Here is a 14,101-nt window from a genome sequence, read left to right on the forward strand (position 1 = left end):
GATTCTTTTAGCTTAAACAAATCCCATTTGATTAAGTTGTTGAAAATGGAAACAATAGAATCAGAGAATGGCTTCTGGTTCAACCCAAATGGGTAAAGTAATACATGGAACAGTGGAACCCAAAGATCCAAAGTGACAGTGGAAGGAGCTGAAACAATAAACAATTTACAAGGTGGGAATTTTGGAAGGAAAAAAGAGGGGAAAAAGAAAGGAAATGAAGAGAGAAAGTACAAAAGAATAACGACCAGATGAAAGTGGAAGGGATTTGAGCAGAGACTGGTGGAGGTGGGAAATTCCTTAAGGAAGGAATAGTTTTTTAGTAGGGCAGTTAGGTTTTGAGAAGCATCATGGCCCCATGGGGATGATCGCTTCAACAATCTCAGCCGTCAGATTTGGAGAAGCGTAGAACTCTCAGTTAAATACACGTGCTGCTCTCTCTTCCCTTCTTTGCCTCTCTCTCTTCTCTTTTAACCTTCTCATCATCTCTTTGCATGGATTTCTCTTCTAAATATAGTCAAGCTTAGAATCTAAAGAGAGAGAAACTCTCATAAGCTTGCTTACTTGCTCACCTTTCAAGCCTTTCTTCATTTCATTTGCTTTCTTCGTAGCTATTATTAGCAACAGAGGTTACAGATCACACACCCAATTCTTCAAAGTATCTCTCTCTCTCTCTCTCACACGCACACACTCTCTCTCTCTCTCTGTTCTTGTTTTATATCTCTTGCCTTGTATACACTTCAACAACCCAAAAGGGAGGTTAGTAGAGAGAGAGAGGTGGTAGAATGTTTACTGGGTCCTCTTCTTTTCCACTTTTTATGCCTCAGATCTTGTTCTTGCTTCATAATTCTTCCATTTCTGAGGTGGGTTCAGTGATCAGTTGCAGTTTGAGCAAGGTTTTGTATGATCTAGAGGAGATTGGCTTGGTGTTCTGATCTGGGTAGTGTTTGTTTTTGTGTTTTCGTTCTGAATTGGATCTTGTTTTCAGTGTATGAGATTAAGAATTGCAGCATCAATTCTCAAGTTCTTGTATTGATTTTGAAGTTTCATTAGCTTTTGGTTCTCTTTTTACCTCTTGAAGTTAATTCAACTGTAGAGTGTTTGTAAATGGAAGCTAATTTAGCAGCCAGACATGTTTGCAAGCTCTGCAACAAGAGCTTTGCTTGTGGCAGATCCTTGGGAGGTCATATGAGGTCTCATTTGACCAATAACTTAGCTGATAATAATGATGAGAAACATAGCAGAACAAGTCTTCAACTTGCAAATTACAGTGCAGGAAGCCTATCATACATGGAGGAGGACACAGATTTGGAAGGTGGAAATCTTGGTTATGGTCTCAGAAAGAACCCGAAAAAGACTCAGAAACTTAAGTTCTTAGGTGAAGAACCGTCACTCCTAGACAAGTTTTGCAGACAGTGTGGTAAAGGGTTTCAATCATGGAAGAGTCTTTTTGGCCACATGAAATGCCACTCTGAAAGAGCACTCGTTTCCAGTAGCCAAGAGCTGGAAGAACCAGATTCTTATATCACTGATGCCAAACAGAAGGTGGTCATGGACATCCAATCTGATAATGAAACAGAAGCTCCCAACAAGAGAAAGAGATCAACAAGGAGAAGAACAGCCCAAATGGGCACTGCTGCTAATTCAACTTCTCTCTCTTTTGCCACAAATTCTTCCTCTGTTTCAGAAATTGAGCAAGAACAAGAAGTTGCCATTTCCTTGATGTTACTTTCCATGGATGTGGGAAATTGGGTTGGTTTCAATTCCCCAGCTGAGTCCTCAGATAACAATTCAAAGTTTCTTGAAGCCCCATCTGTTGTTGAGAGCAAAACCTCCTCTGTGAAGCAGTCAGAGCACAGTTCTTCTGGGTTTATCAACAAAGGAAAAATGATGAAGAAGACTCAACCCGATCAAAGAGCTGGATCTAAAACTTTCCCCAAGAAAAATGACCAAAACCAAGCTAGATTCAGCTCTGATACGTTCTTGAAATCTCGAAAGAAGACACTAGCAGAGTTTTGGGATTCAAAAATCTGCAAGAAACCCAAAAAGAGAAGCAAATTTGAGTGTAATATTTGCTACAAGATCTTTCACTCATATCAAGCACTTGGTGGGCATAGAGCAAGCCACAAGAAAATAAAGGGCTGTTTCGTCGAGTCCCCCATGGAAGAGGAGGAGGAAGAAGAAGAAGAAGAAGAAATGGGCAGTGAGAGCAGCCTAGAAGTGGCCATTTCTGCAGACCCAACAGCCGAAAGCAAGCTTTGGAAAGGCCTCAACAATGGCGGTCGAAGCGAAGAAGAAGACGAAATGGGTTCCCAGATTCCAAAAAAGATCAACAAACACAAGTGCCCAATTTGCAATAAATTGTTTGCATCAGGTCAAGCACTTGGTGGGCATAAAAGATCGCATTTGATCAATGGATCAGAGTCGTCCAAAAACAGAGAACCCATTGAAATTCCAAAGCAAGTCCCAGGAATTAGGGGGTTTTTGGACCTGAATCTTCCTCCTGAACCTGCTGAAAGAGAACCCAAGGACCACAACCTCGCATCATTAAACCCATGGTGGGTTGCACCCAATGAACACAAACATGAAGCTCTTCTGAATGTGGGATTTCATATCTAACTCCCTGTTTCTTTTCCCTTTCAACTTNAAAAAAAAAAAAAAAAAAAAAAAAAAAACACAAGAAGATTCAAGAGATTGTATAGTCAAATACTTTCTGGGTATCATTTCATTTCATTGATTCTTTACATTGCAGCTTTGATTTTGAGACTTTGATCTTGTTCTTATGGTGTAATGAAATTTAAAATTCAGAAATGGGTCATATCCCATCTCAAGGGATGTTCTTGGAGGGTGATTATTTTATGTTGGCATCAAAGAGAAATGAATGATGTGCCTTGAAAACTGGGATTGGTATAAGAAAGTCATAAGAGGATTAAAAGCATGACACAAGCTTCTTAAGGATGGCATGTGAGATCAAAGTGGTTGTTTAGTCACCTACCAAAAACATCACAAACCCATCTCACTTTCTATACAATGCAAGTGGAGTTGCCAATAACATCATACTATTCTCTACAAAATGCCCCATTTTAATCTTTTCGACCATACAGGACCACCGATCTAAAAAAAATCTTCTTAAATTATAAATTATACTTTTAAACCTAAGCTTCTATTTTGATCTATTATGTAAAATATCATTAATGTTACACAGATGTAACGTGTTTAAGTTGGTGTGAGCAAACTCTAAACAACATAGAGCTTAGAAAGTACGAAAATCACGATAATACCTAAGATTTAACATAGAAAAGCTATCTTAAACAGAGAAGAGAATTCACCTAAGATTTAACATAGAAAAGCTATCTTAAACAGAGGTCGAAAATGTTAAATTATTTAGGGTAAAAAAAGTAAATTAAAATGGAAAAGTAGTAAAAAGCAAAAAGAGTGTAGTAAATGGAATGACATTGAGTTAGTTGCATGAGTGACCTAATTAATGGTGTGGTGAAGCACGCAAGCAAACAATTTGGTCCCAATGGCCACGCCTCCCTGTTTTCTTATTTTATTTTTATTTTTATTTTATTTATTTGATGTAAAGGTTTTTGCCCCAAACTCATTTTCTTTCTTCTTTTTCACTTTACCATTATGAAAATATAAAATTAAAATTAAATTATAAGTTTAGCGTTTCTACCGAAGAACAACGAACGTAAGGAAGTCAACTCTAGTTCTTTGAACCAACTTCTGACCTAATAAAAAAGGACGAGTCGCTTTTTTTCCACATACACCGACTGACCGACAAAAAATATCTTCTAAAAAAACAAAATAATAAATTAATTTTTGTCCATTTGAATACATTCAGTTAATAAGGTTTTTTTAGAAAAAGGGATGATCGGATCATATAGACATCCCTTCAACACGACGTAAGTCATCACGACAGGTTAGAGGACAATTTCGTAATTCAACTTGGTGTGTATATTTTAAATCTTTATTTATTTTGTTGGATATTTTATCATAGAACAAACAAATTTTAATTTTTAAAATAGGGATTAAAGTCAAATTTGTAATTTCCTTTAATGTTTTAATTTGGCAAATAGGTTTAGGGCTTTTAAAATTGTTGCCTTTATGAACATCCCTAAATCCGACGCTGCCTGCCTAACTTGCCAAAACTTTCTTATTTGTCACCAATCGTAATAGAAGAGATTTTTACCTTTTTTTTCTTTTAATGTTGGCTGACTTTTTTTTCTTGTTTGAGTTTTAATCTCCTGCTCTCTGATTGGAGGATCAGGAGGTTGCATGGAAATTTGAGCTGTTTGAAGTTTGATCAAATCAAATTTGGTAATTTAATGAAATCAAATTCTAAATTACGTATAATTCGATGTTTATTGACATAATCGATTAAAAATTCAAGTATTTTCTTTTTTTTTTTTCTATCTAAATTTGAATTTTTAAAATTGGTTCTTATTTAACCGCTTGAATTTCATGCGTTTTTTATGATAATATAATTGTATTAAACTTGATCAGAAATGGATTAAGAATGGCGGGAATGAAGAAAAAGGCGATTTCTAGGAAGGATGTTCCATTCAGTGTATAAATCTTTATTGGGTTGCGCGGATTTGTTTGTTGATTCAAGGGCTTCCTCTATTTTCACGCCCATTTCCGTTGTCAATTCTTGCGGATCCTTTTGGCTCAGGTTTTTCTCTGACACTTACGCTCCTTCTGTTCTTTTCTTTCCTTCGTTGTTCTATCGATATTACTCTTGATCGTCTGAGTTCTTTGATTCTTAAGGTACTTGATCGCACTTCCTTCCTTTCTAATGAACTTTTTCTTGTAATCGATTACGTCCCACTAGTTCTCGTTTCGTTCGATTTTGTTTTTGCTTTGATTCTTATGATCTTATGTGTTCACTGAACTGATGAACTTCACCACTGCACCAATGCTTGCTGGGATTTGAGAGGAAATTGAGGAAGTGTAAAGAAATGGGATGGTTGGAGTTCTATTTATTGGTTTTTCTATTGTGGGATGATATTGGTAAACTAGCTATTTCAGGATTATCTCAGAGATGAATTTGGTTTTTGTTTTGGGAAAAGTTTCACCAGGAATTGTGTTTTTGATTGTTCACTGTTTGATTCACTTGCATGAATGATTCTTGTGGAAATTTGGTGTGCTCTGTTGAGTTGGTGTGAGATGTCATATGGGTTGGAGCGGGGAACGAAGCATTTCTTATAATGAGGTGTGGAAATCTCTCCCTAATAGACTAGACGCATTTGAAAAACCTTGAGGGGAAGTCCGAAAGGGAAAGCCTAAAGAGGACAATATCTACGGAAGGGTGTGGAAATCTCTTTCTAGTAGACGTGTTTTAAAACCATGAGACTGACGATGATATGTAACAGGCCAAAGTAGATAATATCCGTTAGCGGTGGACTTGTGCTATTACAGTTGTATTTGCCTGACTCACTTGATTTCAATACCATAGCTGATTGTGAGTTTTTTTTCACCGTTTCTTGGGTCCGATCACTTGTTTCTTGCTATTTTGGCATTCAATGGCTCCAAAAAAAGTGCGTCTCAATCATTGTCTTAAAACATGTTTAGTAGTGATTTTGTAATCGCTTTTGTATGTACAAATGATACTAAATCACTTTCAAACATGTCCTATGCGGATTTGTATAAACCATTCTTATTTTTCATCGAATCTTCAGCCTATTTTTGCTTCAACTCGGTGATGATCTCACATGGTTCTTCTATGGGTTCCAGGGTGGAACTGTGATCATTCTAAGCTGCTTTAGAATCATCATCCTTGACACACAACCATCACCTGAATTCTGCATTTGCCTTTCTAGAAATGTCACATTTTAGGAAATCCCCCATAAATGTTTTAAGGCATGCCTCAGCTCGTTCCAGTCCAAACCCAATTGACTCCAATGATAATTTAGACAAGAATCACAAACACAACTCCTCAGGAATCCCCTCATCTCATAATGCAACTGTAGCACCAAATCCTAGCTCGAATCCTTTCGACGATCATCTCGAGAAAGAGACCGATTCTTCTTCTTCATATTCTTCATCTTCAAGTTCATATCCATGGTCATCAAGAAACAGATACAAAAATGATTTCCAGGACTCAGGTGGGCTTGAGAATCAGACAGTGGAGGAGTTGGAGAATTATGCTGCATACAAAGCTGAGGAGACAACAAAATCAGTGAACAATTGCCTGAAGATTGCTGAGGACATGAAAAAAGATGCAACCAGAACCATGGTTGCCCTGCATCACCAGGGTGAGCAGATCACTCGCACCCATGTGGTTGCTACTGATATTAACAATGATCTTAGTCGGGTATGCTCAATCAATTTCTTCAACACATGCTTACTCTTCTTATGTGCTTCTTGATTTGATAACCATTTGATCTTTACTTCTCTTTTCATTCTGAAACTTGGCTTAGATTTTGAAAACGTTTTAAAAAAAAGTAGATAATGTTGATGATCAGGGGGAGAAACTTCTAGGTAGCTTAGGAGGAATATTCTCTAAGACATGGAAGCCAAGGAAAGTTCGTCAGATAACAGGCCCTGTTATCTTTCAAGGTAATATGTTCATTTTAGCACTCAAAATGAAGCTTTTTAACAAAAAAATTTGATTCGATTTGGTTGCAGGCGATCAGGCTGCCATAAGCAAGAGCAACCATTTGGAGCAAAGGGAGCAGTTGGGACTAAGCCGGGCACCCAACCCACGGCCCTCACGAGCCCCACAGCCTGAGCCAACCAACCCACTTCAGAAAGTAGAGGTTTGTAATCTATAATTTATGTTCTAATACAGAAATTAACACTTAATTAGAACCATAATTTCAAAGATTTAAGAAGAGATGTTGTAAACTAGGTGGAAAAGGTGAAACAAGAGGACGCTCTTTCAGATTTGAGCAATATATTGGGAGAGCTTAAAGAAATGGCTGTTGATATGGGACATGAACTAAACAGGTGCGTTGTTTATAGCTTCATAGAACAAGTTTTTACTTTAAACGCCAATTTTTTTTTTCTTAAACTTGGTTGGAATCTGCCTCTTATTCTAGGCAAAATAAAGCTTTGGATCATCTGTATGATGATACTGATGGCATAACCGTCCGTGTCGATAATGCTAACCGACGTGCTCATCGCTTGCTTAGAAATTAGACTGCGAATTTGCTAGGTCCCGTCTGTCGCCTTCGACAAATATGATGGTAGATGGCTTCTCAGTCTCTTCCTCTGTTTCTTCATCCAAACTAAAATCCACATGTTTAGCTCAAAACAGTTGTGAAGATGGTCTCTTTTTTTTGACAATCTTCTTTATAATGTCTTGTTTTTCTTCTAAGACTAAGAATGAAACTATTGCCTTTCGAAAGGTAATGTTTTTGTACTCGAATTTACTTCGTTCTATTTTTTTGTGTTAATTTTGGAGTAAGTTTCGTTTGTATGCTCGGACATAAAAATATCTTGAATTTTGGAATTGTTCTACAATGGAAAGCTACTTAATCTCAACTATATAGACGATTAAGATCGTTACGATTATTCATTTCGATTTAAAAATATAGTTTTCAAAATTTACCAAATCTTTTGAATTTCTTATATGAATGATGTTGTTGGGAAACAATCTTTTCATGAAAAGACATTCAAGATTGTATATTTTATACAATTTCTTCAAAGTTCAACTCATTCAAAACTTACTCCAAAAGAAACAACACTATTTGTATAATTTAAACTAAAGCAAACAAATTGAATTGATGTCGGGAAAAATGCAAACAAACGAAAGAAAACAAAACTGATCATCAGAGTTGATGAACTAATCAAGATTTTGAAACAATTCCGAACTGAATGAATCACAAGCATGGGTTTCAGGTGCAGATCTAAGGAGTATTCAATTATTTTTGTATGTAAATGTAAATTATTTCAGAATTGGTCCGACAAGGTAATGGACAGGAAGCTGAATAAAGAAGCTCCACGCTTTCACGCGCAGATCAAATCCGAACAGATCAAACCAAAAAAGATATCCAATCATGCTCATCATCACCAAATATTTCAAATCACATCCCACAATCAGGATTGATTGATCAAACATACAAGCAAAATCCACAGGAAAAGCTCAGAAAACAAACAATTTATTGAATTCTTATTAGAAAAAGTATGATAGTCAATCAAGTAAAGTCCGGAAATCGGAAATAAACCCTAACTCATGGAGCAGCGTTGATAGAATTAGAATCATACGAAAGAGAAGGGCACAAGAGCTTCCGTATTCAGTTCGTGTGATGAGCCTCCATGATGCTCTTGACCTTGGGCGAGAAGAGGGAGTAGACGGTGGACTGTCTTTTGGCAACTTCAAGCTGAGCCTTGCCGTCGGCGTAGGCGACGACGATGGACGAAGGATCGGAAAGGTTCCGGTTATGGCGGAAGCCGTCAACGGCGCGTCGTTTGGCGTACTCTCTGATGTTGTAATCACAGAAGTGACGGGCTGTACGGAGCAGAGAGCGAAGAAGCGAAAGAGATTCGGATCTCGTTGGAGTCGCCATTCTCGAAGGCGTGCTAAGACGATGGCGCACAATCGTATGGTAAAAAGCTTAATACCTTTTTTTTTTCTCTATCATTTTTTATTTTTCTGATAATTTTAGGATCTCCAACCTAACTTAATTAAATGTATTTGAATGTAAGTAAAATATTTAAGGTTGTTAAACTAATTATTCTTATTATTTTTTTAAAATTTATTTTATTTATTTTATTTTATTATTATTATTTTTGTAAATACGAATATTTAGTTATTTTTAATTTTAAGATAACTTTGAACTATGTCAAAATGTTATAATTTTTTTTTTTTTTCTTGTTGTCGATCCATTTATTTATTTTTTAAAGATTATAGTTTAAATAATTATAAAAAATTAATATCTAAGACAACTCTACCAATAGAAGGTTGGGTTGGGTTGTGAAAATTTTGAAGTAAAGTTGGATTACAATCGAACCAACCCCAATTTTGTAGGTACAAGTACACGTTTTTTGGGTAGGGATTGTATTGAAAATTTCTGATAGGTAAGTTTAGAATTTTACATTACCAAAAATAGCATTTAAGTCTTTAACAATGCTTCATCTCTAACGAATCTCCCAAAATCTCTCCCATCCACAGCTCCATCTCCTTTTTAATTCCCATTCATCCCTCCATTTTCCTCACACCGCAATTGCGTCCTTCTTCCTCCTCACCACACTACACACAGCCTTCCACTCTTCCACTCTTCCACATCCAGAGGAAGCAGGTTTTCCCCCGCCTCCTTCCTCTGCCGCCATGGCTTTCTTTCACCCTGCCGCTCTTCTTCTTATACTTTTCCTATCTCTTCCATTCTCAGTTCAATCTCAGCTTTCTCTCGATTATTACCAGAAAACTTGCCCCGATTTCGCACAGATCGTTCATGACACTGTTGCTCGCAAGCATGCTACTAGCCCTGTCACTGCCGCTGCATCTATGCGCCTCTTCTTCAGCGATTGTTTGGTTGGAGGCTGCGATGGCTCTGTTCTTGTTTCATCCAATGTCTTCAACCACGCCGAGCGCGATGCTGAAATCAACCGCGATCTTCCTGGTGATGCCTTCGACGTCGTCACTCGAGCGAAGATTACCTTAGAGCTCTCCTGCCCTGGGATTGTCTCTTGCTCCGACGTGTTAGCGCAAGCGACTAGAGATCTCATCGCGGCCGCAGGCGGACCGTCGTACAAAGTTGAATTAGGGCGAAAAGATAGCCTCGTCTCGAAAGTTTCGGACGTGGAAGGCAACATTCCGAAACCGAATCAATCAATAGACGAGTTGATCAAGCTATACACAGCGAAAGGCTTCACGATTCAAGAAATGGTAGCGCTATATGGCGGACGCACGATCGGATTCTCAAATTGCAAGGAATTCAGCGACCGGCTGTTCAATTTCAGCAAAAACACACCAACAGATCCTGAGATTAATTCGAAATACGCTGAGGCATTGAAGAAGTCCTGCGCCGATTACGAGAAGAATCCAGGAAGTTCGGCGTACAGCGACCCTGTAACGCCAGGGAAGTTCGACAACGTATACTACCAGAATCTGCTGAGAGGAATGGGACTGCTGGCGTCGGATCACGCGCTGGTGAAGGATCCGAGGACAAGGAAATTCGTGGAGATGTATGCAGGAAACCAGGCATTATTCTTCAAGGATTTCGGACATGCGATGGAGAAGATGAGCGTTCGCGAGGTGAAAACTGGCGGGAAAGGAGACGTGAGGACAAGATGCGATGCGTTCAATTCAATCAACTATTAGGCCATTTTGGCTTTTCATAAATAAATCAGTCTTCTCGAAAGGGAAATTTCTTTTTTGCCCTTTTTTTCTGTAAGATTGATTTGGAAAAGAAAAGATTGAAGTAGAGAGTTTATTGATGGAAGAGAGTGAGAGGAAGAGGAAGATTGTAATTGTGGTTGTTTCATGTTTTAATCAATTGAAATTGTTCCTTTATTTTTTTTCACAATATTTTTTGGTCTTGTGATGGTGAGACTGACGTTTTAAAAATTGTAAAACTACTAGTGGTGGGCTTGAATTGTTACAACTGGTATCAAAGTCGACCATAGATCGTATGCCATAGTTGCTACTTGTGGTCTTTAGTTGTTATAAATGGTATATATACAAGATGTCAAAATCAACACCGAATCATGTGCCATATTTGCTAACAATGGTTTTGAGTGTTACAAATGATATAAATCCGACTAGAAGGTAATGATGTGCTTGAGTTGTTACAAATAGCATAAATCAACCTTGGATAGCGAAGCGAAAAAATATATAACATATTTTTATTTTTATAAAAATATGAACCTCTTACCTTAGAAATGAGTTCTATGAACTCAATGGAAAAAAATATATGCTATCAACTAACTACAAACGGTATAAAGTCCAGCTAGAATAGACTGAGTTGGGTTATTTTTTCTAAATCCTCGATTCAATTTTGAGTTCATAAGACAAAACTCTCGGATTGACTAATTGACACGAACCAAACAAAACTTATAAAATACATGGAGATTTATTATCCCCAATTATTATTTGGTTTAGTTTTTTACATATATATATTTTTTATTACTTAATTAATTTTAGTAAAATGTTTTATTTTTTCTTTAAATATAAAAAAATGCTTCAATATTTCCTATTAAATCATTCATCTCAATTTTATTCAAATCTATTTCAACTAATTTTTTTATCCATTTTATGTGCGGTTAACTTATAAATATCACAATTTTTTTTAATAATTTAGGGCCCACCAAGTTAAAATATTTTTTATTTTTGTTATATATAGTTTTTCCCATTAATTATTTTTATTATTTTTTTAATTTCTTTACTTTTAGAGTAATAAATTATTAAAAAGTATCTTCCCTCTTTAGTTTTATATTGATCCGGTTACAATGAATTTGTTTTTTAACGATGATAAATTAATTTATATTTAATTGTGAACCTTTATTACTTTTTATCTAAAATTATACAATTTAAATTGTATAGAATAATTATGAAAGATGAATAAATAAACTTTTTTTAAAAAAATAAAAAAAAGAACCAAACAACCCAACCCCAACACAATTTGGGTTGGGTAAAAAAAAAACACTCTCAACCCAACTCCAATTATGTAAACCCCTGCCAGAACCTCTCCCGTCCATGTGAGTGTATTTAGAGTGGTTCCGAGGGCACCATCCACTGTGCGCCAATGTCGAAGGCTTAGTGGCATTTCCTTCGGTTACTGCATCATCCAATTGCTGAGTGAATCCTATTGTAGGGCGAGTAAAGGCTTCTGAGGTGCGTATTATGTGACTTAAGACTGTTACTTAGTGGCATTTCCTTCCGTTACTGCATTTGGCCTATCCTCATGCAGCGCGGGGTAGAGATACAGAGGTATGACGTTTAGACAGATAATAAGCTCCACCCTTACTCCTTAAGCTGGTAGTGATTATAACCCTCTGATGGGATGGTTTTCGTAGTTGTTAACATAAACATCAGAGGACCCACCTGGCACTTACAAACCATCCCTTGCAATGGGTTTGATTCAGTCATCAATGGCAAGAATTTGGAGGTCATTAGCAGCCTCCTCCCTAACTAATCTCCCAAAATCTCTCCCATCCACTGCTCCATCTTCTTTTTAACCCCCATTCATCCCCTCCGTTTTCCTCACACTGCAATTGCTTCCTTCTTCCTCCTCCCCACACTACCACACACCCCTTCCACTTTTCCACATCCAGAGGAAGCAGGTTTCCCCCCGCCTCCTTCCTCTACCGCCATGGCCTTCCTTCACTCTCCCGCTCTTCTTCTTCTACTTTTCCTATCTCTTCCTTTCTCAGTTCAATCTCAGCTTTCTCTCCATTATTACCAGAAGACTTGCCCCGATTTTGCACAGATCGTTCATGACACTGTTGCTCGCAAGCATGCTACTAGCCCTGTCACCGCCGCTGCATCTATGCGCCTTTTGTTCAGCGATTGTTTGGTTGGAGGCTGCGATGGCTCTGTTCTTGTTTCATCCAATGTCTTCAACCACGCCGAGCGCGATGCTGAAGTCAACCGCGATCTTCCTGGTGACGCCTTTGACGTCGTCACTCGAGCCAAGATCACCTTAGAGCTCTCCTGCCCTGGGATTGTCTCTTGCTCCGACGTGTTAGCGCAAGCGACTAGAGATCTCATCGCGGCCGCAGGCGGACCGTCCTACAAAGTTGAATTAGGGCGAGAAGATAGCCTCGTCTCCAAAGTTTCAGACGTGGAAGGTAACATTCCGAAACCGAATCAATCAATCGACGAGTTGATCAAGCTATACACAGCGAAAGGCTTCACGATTCAAGAAATGGTAGCGCTATATGGCGGACGCACGATCGGATTCTCAAATTGCAAGGAATTCAGCGACCGGCTGTTCAATTTCAGCAAAAACACACCAACAGATCCTGAGATTAATTCGAAATACGCTGAGGCGTTGAAGAAGTCCTGCGCCGATTACGAGAAGAATCCAGCGACTTCGGCGTACAGCGACCCTGTAACACCAGGGAAGTTCGACAACGCATACTACCAGAATCTGCTGAGAGGAATGGGACTGTTGGCGTCCGATCACGCGCTGGTGAAGGATCCAAGGACAAAGAAATTCGTGGAGATGTATGCAGGAAACCAGGCATTATTCTTCAAGGATTTCGGACACGCGATGGAGAAGATGAGCGTTCGCGAGGTGAAAACTGGCGGGAAAGGAGAAGTGAGGACAAGATGCGATGCGTTCAATTCAATCAACCATTAAAAAGGGGATTTTATTCGTCTTTTTTTTCGTAAGATTGATTTGGAAAAGAACATTGTAGAGAGTTTATTGATGGAAGAGAGTGAGAGGAAGAGGAATATCTTTTTGTAATTGTGGTTATTTCATGTTTTAATCAACTCAATTTTCTTAGTTTTTTTTAAATTTTTTTTAAAATTTTTTTATACGAACACTAACACTCCCCTAGTAGACATAAATGGTATAGAGTGGTGTGCCGGAGCTATTAGCGGTAGACTTAAGTTGTTACAAATGGTATAGAGTCCATTAGGGTGTGCCAAAGCTACTAAAGGTAGACTTTAATTGTTACAAATGGTATAGAGTCGACACTGGAGGGTCTACCAGAGCTACTAGCGATAGGCTTAAGTTGTTACAAATGGTAATAGAGTCGACACTAAAGGGTGTGCCAGAGCGGCTTGAGTTGTTACAAATGATATAAAGTTGACACTAGAGAGTGTGCAAGCAGTAGCTACTAGGTGTAGATGCACAGTAGCTACTAGGTGTAGATGCACAGTAGCTACTAGGTGTAGATGCACAATAGCTACTAGGTGTAGATGCACAATAGCTATTAGGTGTAGATGCACAATAGCTACTAGGTGTAGATTTGAGTTGTTACAAATGGTATAAAGTCGACACTAGGCAGTGTGCCGAACTACTAGCGGTGGGCTTGAATTGTTACAAATGTGAACTTGAATTGTTACAAATGGTAAGGATGTACATCTAACTTGACAACCCGCACCAACCCAACCCAAATTCAAACTACACCCTCCTTAGGAACTTGACAACCTGCACCAGCCCAACCCAAATTCACACTACACCCTCCTTAGGAACCTGACAAC

General features: G+C 38.2%; 4 protein-coding genes across 6 annotated transcripts; 3 read left to right on the forward strand and 1 right to left on the reverse strand.

Moving 5' to 3' along the window:
* The first annotated feature begins 447 nt into the window (after window positions 1–447).
* On the forward strand, window positions 448–2,808 carry LOC111792125 (zinc finger protein ZAT4-like). Its single transcript, XM_023673460.1, has one exon. It carries the CDS (start codon window positions 1,105–1,107, stop codon window positions 2,614–2,616), a length of 1,512 nt encoding a protein of 503 aa, XP_023529228.1. The 5' UTR covers window positions 448–1,104; the 3' UTR covers window positions 2,617–2,808.
* A 1,408-nt stretch (window positions 2,809–4,216) lies between these two features.
* Window positions 4,217–7,366, forward strand: LOC111792575 (SNAP25 homologous protein SNAP33-like). Of its 3 annotated transcripts, XM_023674082.1 has the most exons (7): window positions 4,217–4,320; window positions 4,507–4,675; window positions 5,737–6,316; window positions 6,468–6,561; window positions 6,631–6,761; window positions 6,854–6,951; window positions 7,044–7,366. In XM_023674082.1, exons 3-7 carry the CDS (start codon window positions 5,825–5,827, stop codon window positions 7,141–7,143), a joined length of 915 nt encoding a protein of 304 aa, XP_023529850.1. In that variant the 5' UTR covers window positions 4,217–4,320; window positions 4,507–4,675; window positions 5,737–5,824; the 3' UTR covers window positions 7,144–7,366. The 3 variants fall into 3 exon arrangements, with proteins under 3 accessions (XP_023529850.1, XP_023529851.1, XP_023529852.1); XM_023674083.1 differs by lacking the exon at window positions 4,217–4,320 and having other exon boundaries at window positions 4,407–4,675; window positions 5,682–6,316; XM_023674084.1 differs by lacking the exons at window positions 4,217–4,320; window positions 4,507–4,675 and adding an exon at window positions 4,707–4,770.
* Window positions 7,367–7,979: 613 nt separating this feature from the next.
* LOC111793577 (LYR motif-containing protein 4) lies at window positions 7,980–8,591 on the reverse strand. Its single transcript, XM_023675526.1, has one exon. It carries the CDS (start codon window positions 8,511–8,513, stop codon window positions 8,241–8,243), a length of 273 nt encoding a protein of 90 aa, XP_023531294.1. The 5' UTR covers window positions 8,514–8,591; the 3' UTR covers window positions 7,980–8,240.
* Window positions 8,592–9,019: 428 nt separating this feature from the next.
* On the forward strand, window positions 9,020–13,380 carry LOC111792298 (peroxidase 41-like). Its single transcript, XM_023673671.1, has 2 exons — window positions 9,020–10,208; window positions 13,192–13,380. The coding sequence occupies exons 1-2, from the start codon at window positions 9,275–9,277 to the stop codon at window positions 13,248–13,250; spliced, it is 993 nt and encodes a 330-aa protein (XP_023529439.1). The 5' UTR covers window positions 9,020–9,274; the 3' UTR covers window positions 13,251–13,380.
* The last annotated feature ends 721 nt before the right edge of the window (window positions 13,381–14,101 follow it).

Source organism: Cucurbita pepo, chromosome LG04 (genome assembly GCF_002806865.2).
Source record: "Cucurbita pepo subsp. pepo cultivar mu-cu-16 chromosome LG04, ASM280686v2, whole genome shotgun sequence".
Taxonomy (NCBI): Eukaryota; Viridiplantae; Streptophyta; class Magnoliopsida; order Cucurbitales; family Cucurbitaceae; genus Cucurbita; species Cucurbita pepo.

Coding starts and splice junctions, on each gene's coding strand:
- LOC111792575 (XM_023674082.1), top strand. CDS start 5,825: ATGTCACATTTTAGGAAATCCCCCATAAATGTTTTAAGGCATGCCTCA. Junction 6,317..6,467: donor TTAACAATGATCTTAGTCGG/GTATGCTCAATC, acceptor GTTGATGATCAG/GGGGAGAAACTTCTAGGTAG. Junction 6,952..7,043: donor ATGGGACATGAACTAAACAG/GTGCGTTGTTTA, acceptor CTCTTATTCTAG/GCAAAATAAAGCTTTGGATC.
- LOC111793577 (XM_023675526.1), bottom strand. CDS start 8,513: ATGGCGACTCCAACGAGATCCGAATCTCTTTCGCTTCTTCGCTCTCTG.
- LOC111792298 (XM_023673671.1), top strand. CDS start 9,275: ATGGCTTTCTTTCACCCTGCCGCTCTTCTTCTTATACTTTTCCTATCT. Junction 10,209..13,191: donor GAGCGTTCGCGAGGTGAAAA/CTGGCGGGAAAG, acceptor GCGAGGTGAAAA/CTGGCGGGAAAGGAGAAGTG.
- LOC111792125 (XM_023673460.1), top strand. CDS start 1,105: ATGGAAGCTAATTTAGCAGCCAGACATGTTTGCAAGCTCTGCAACAAG.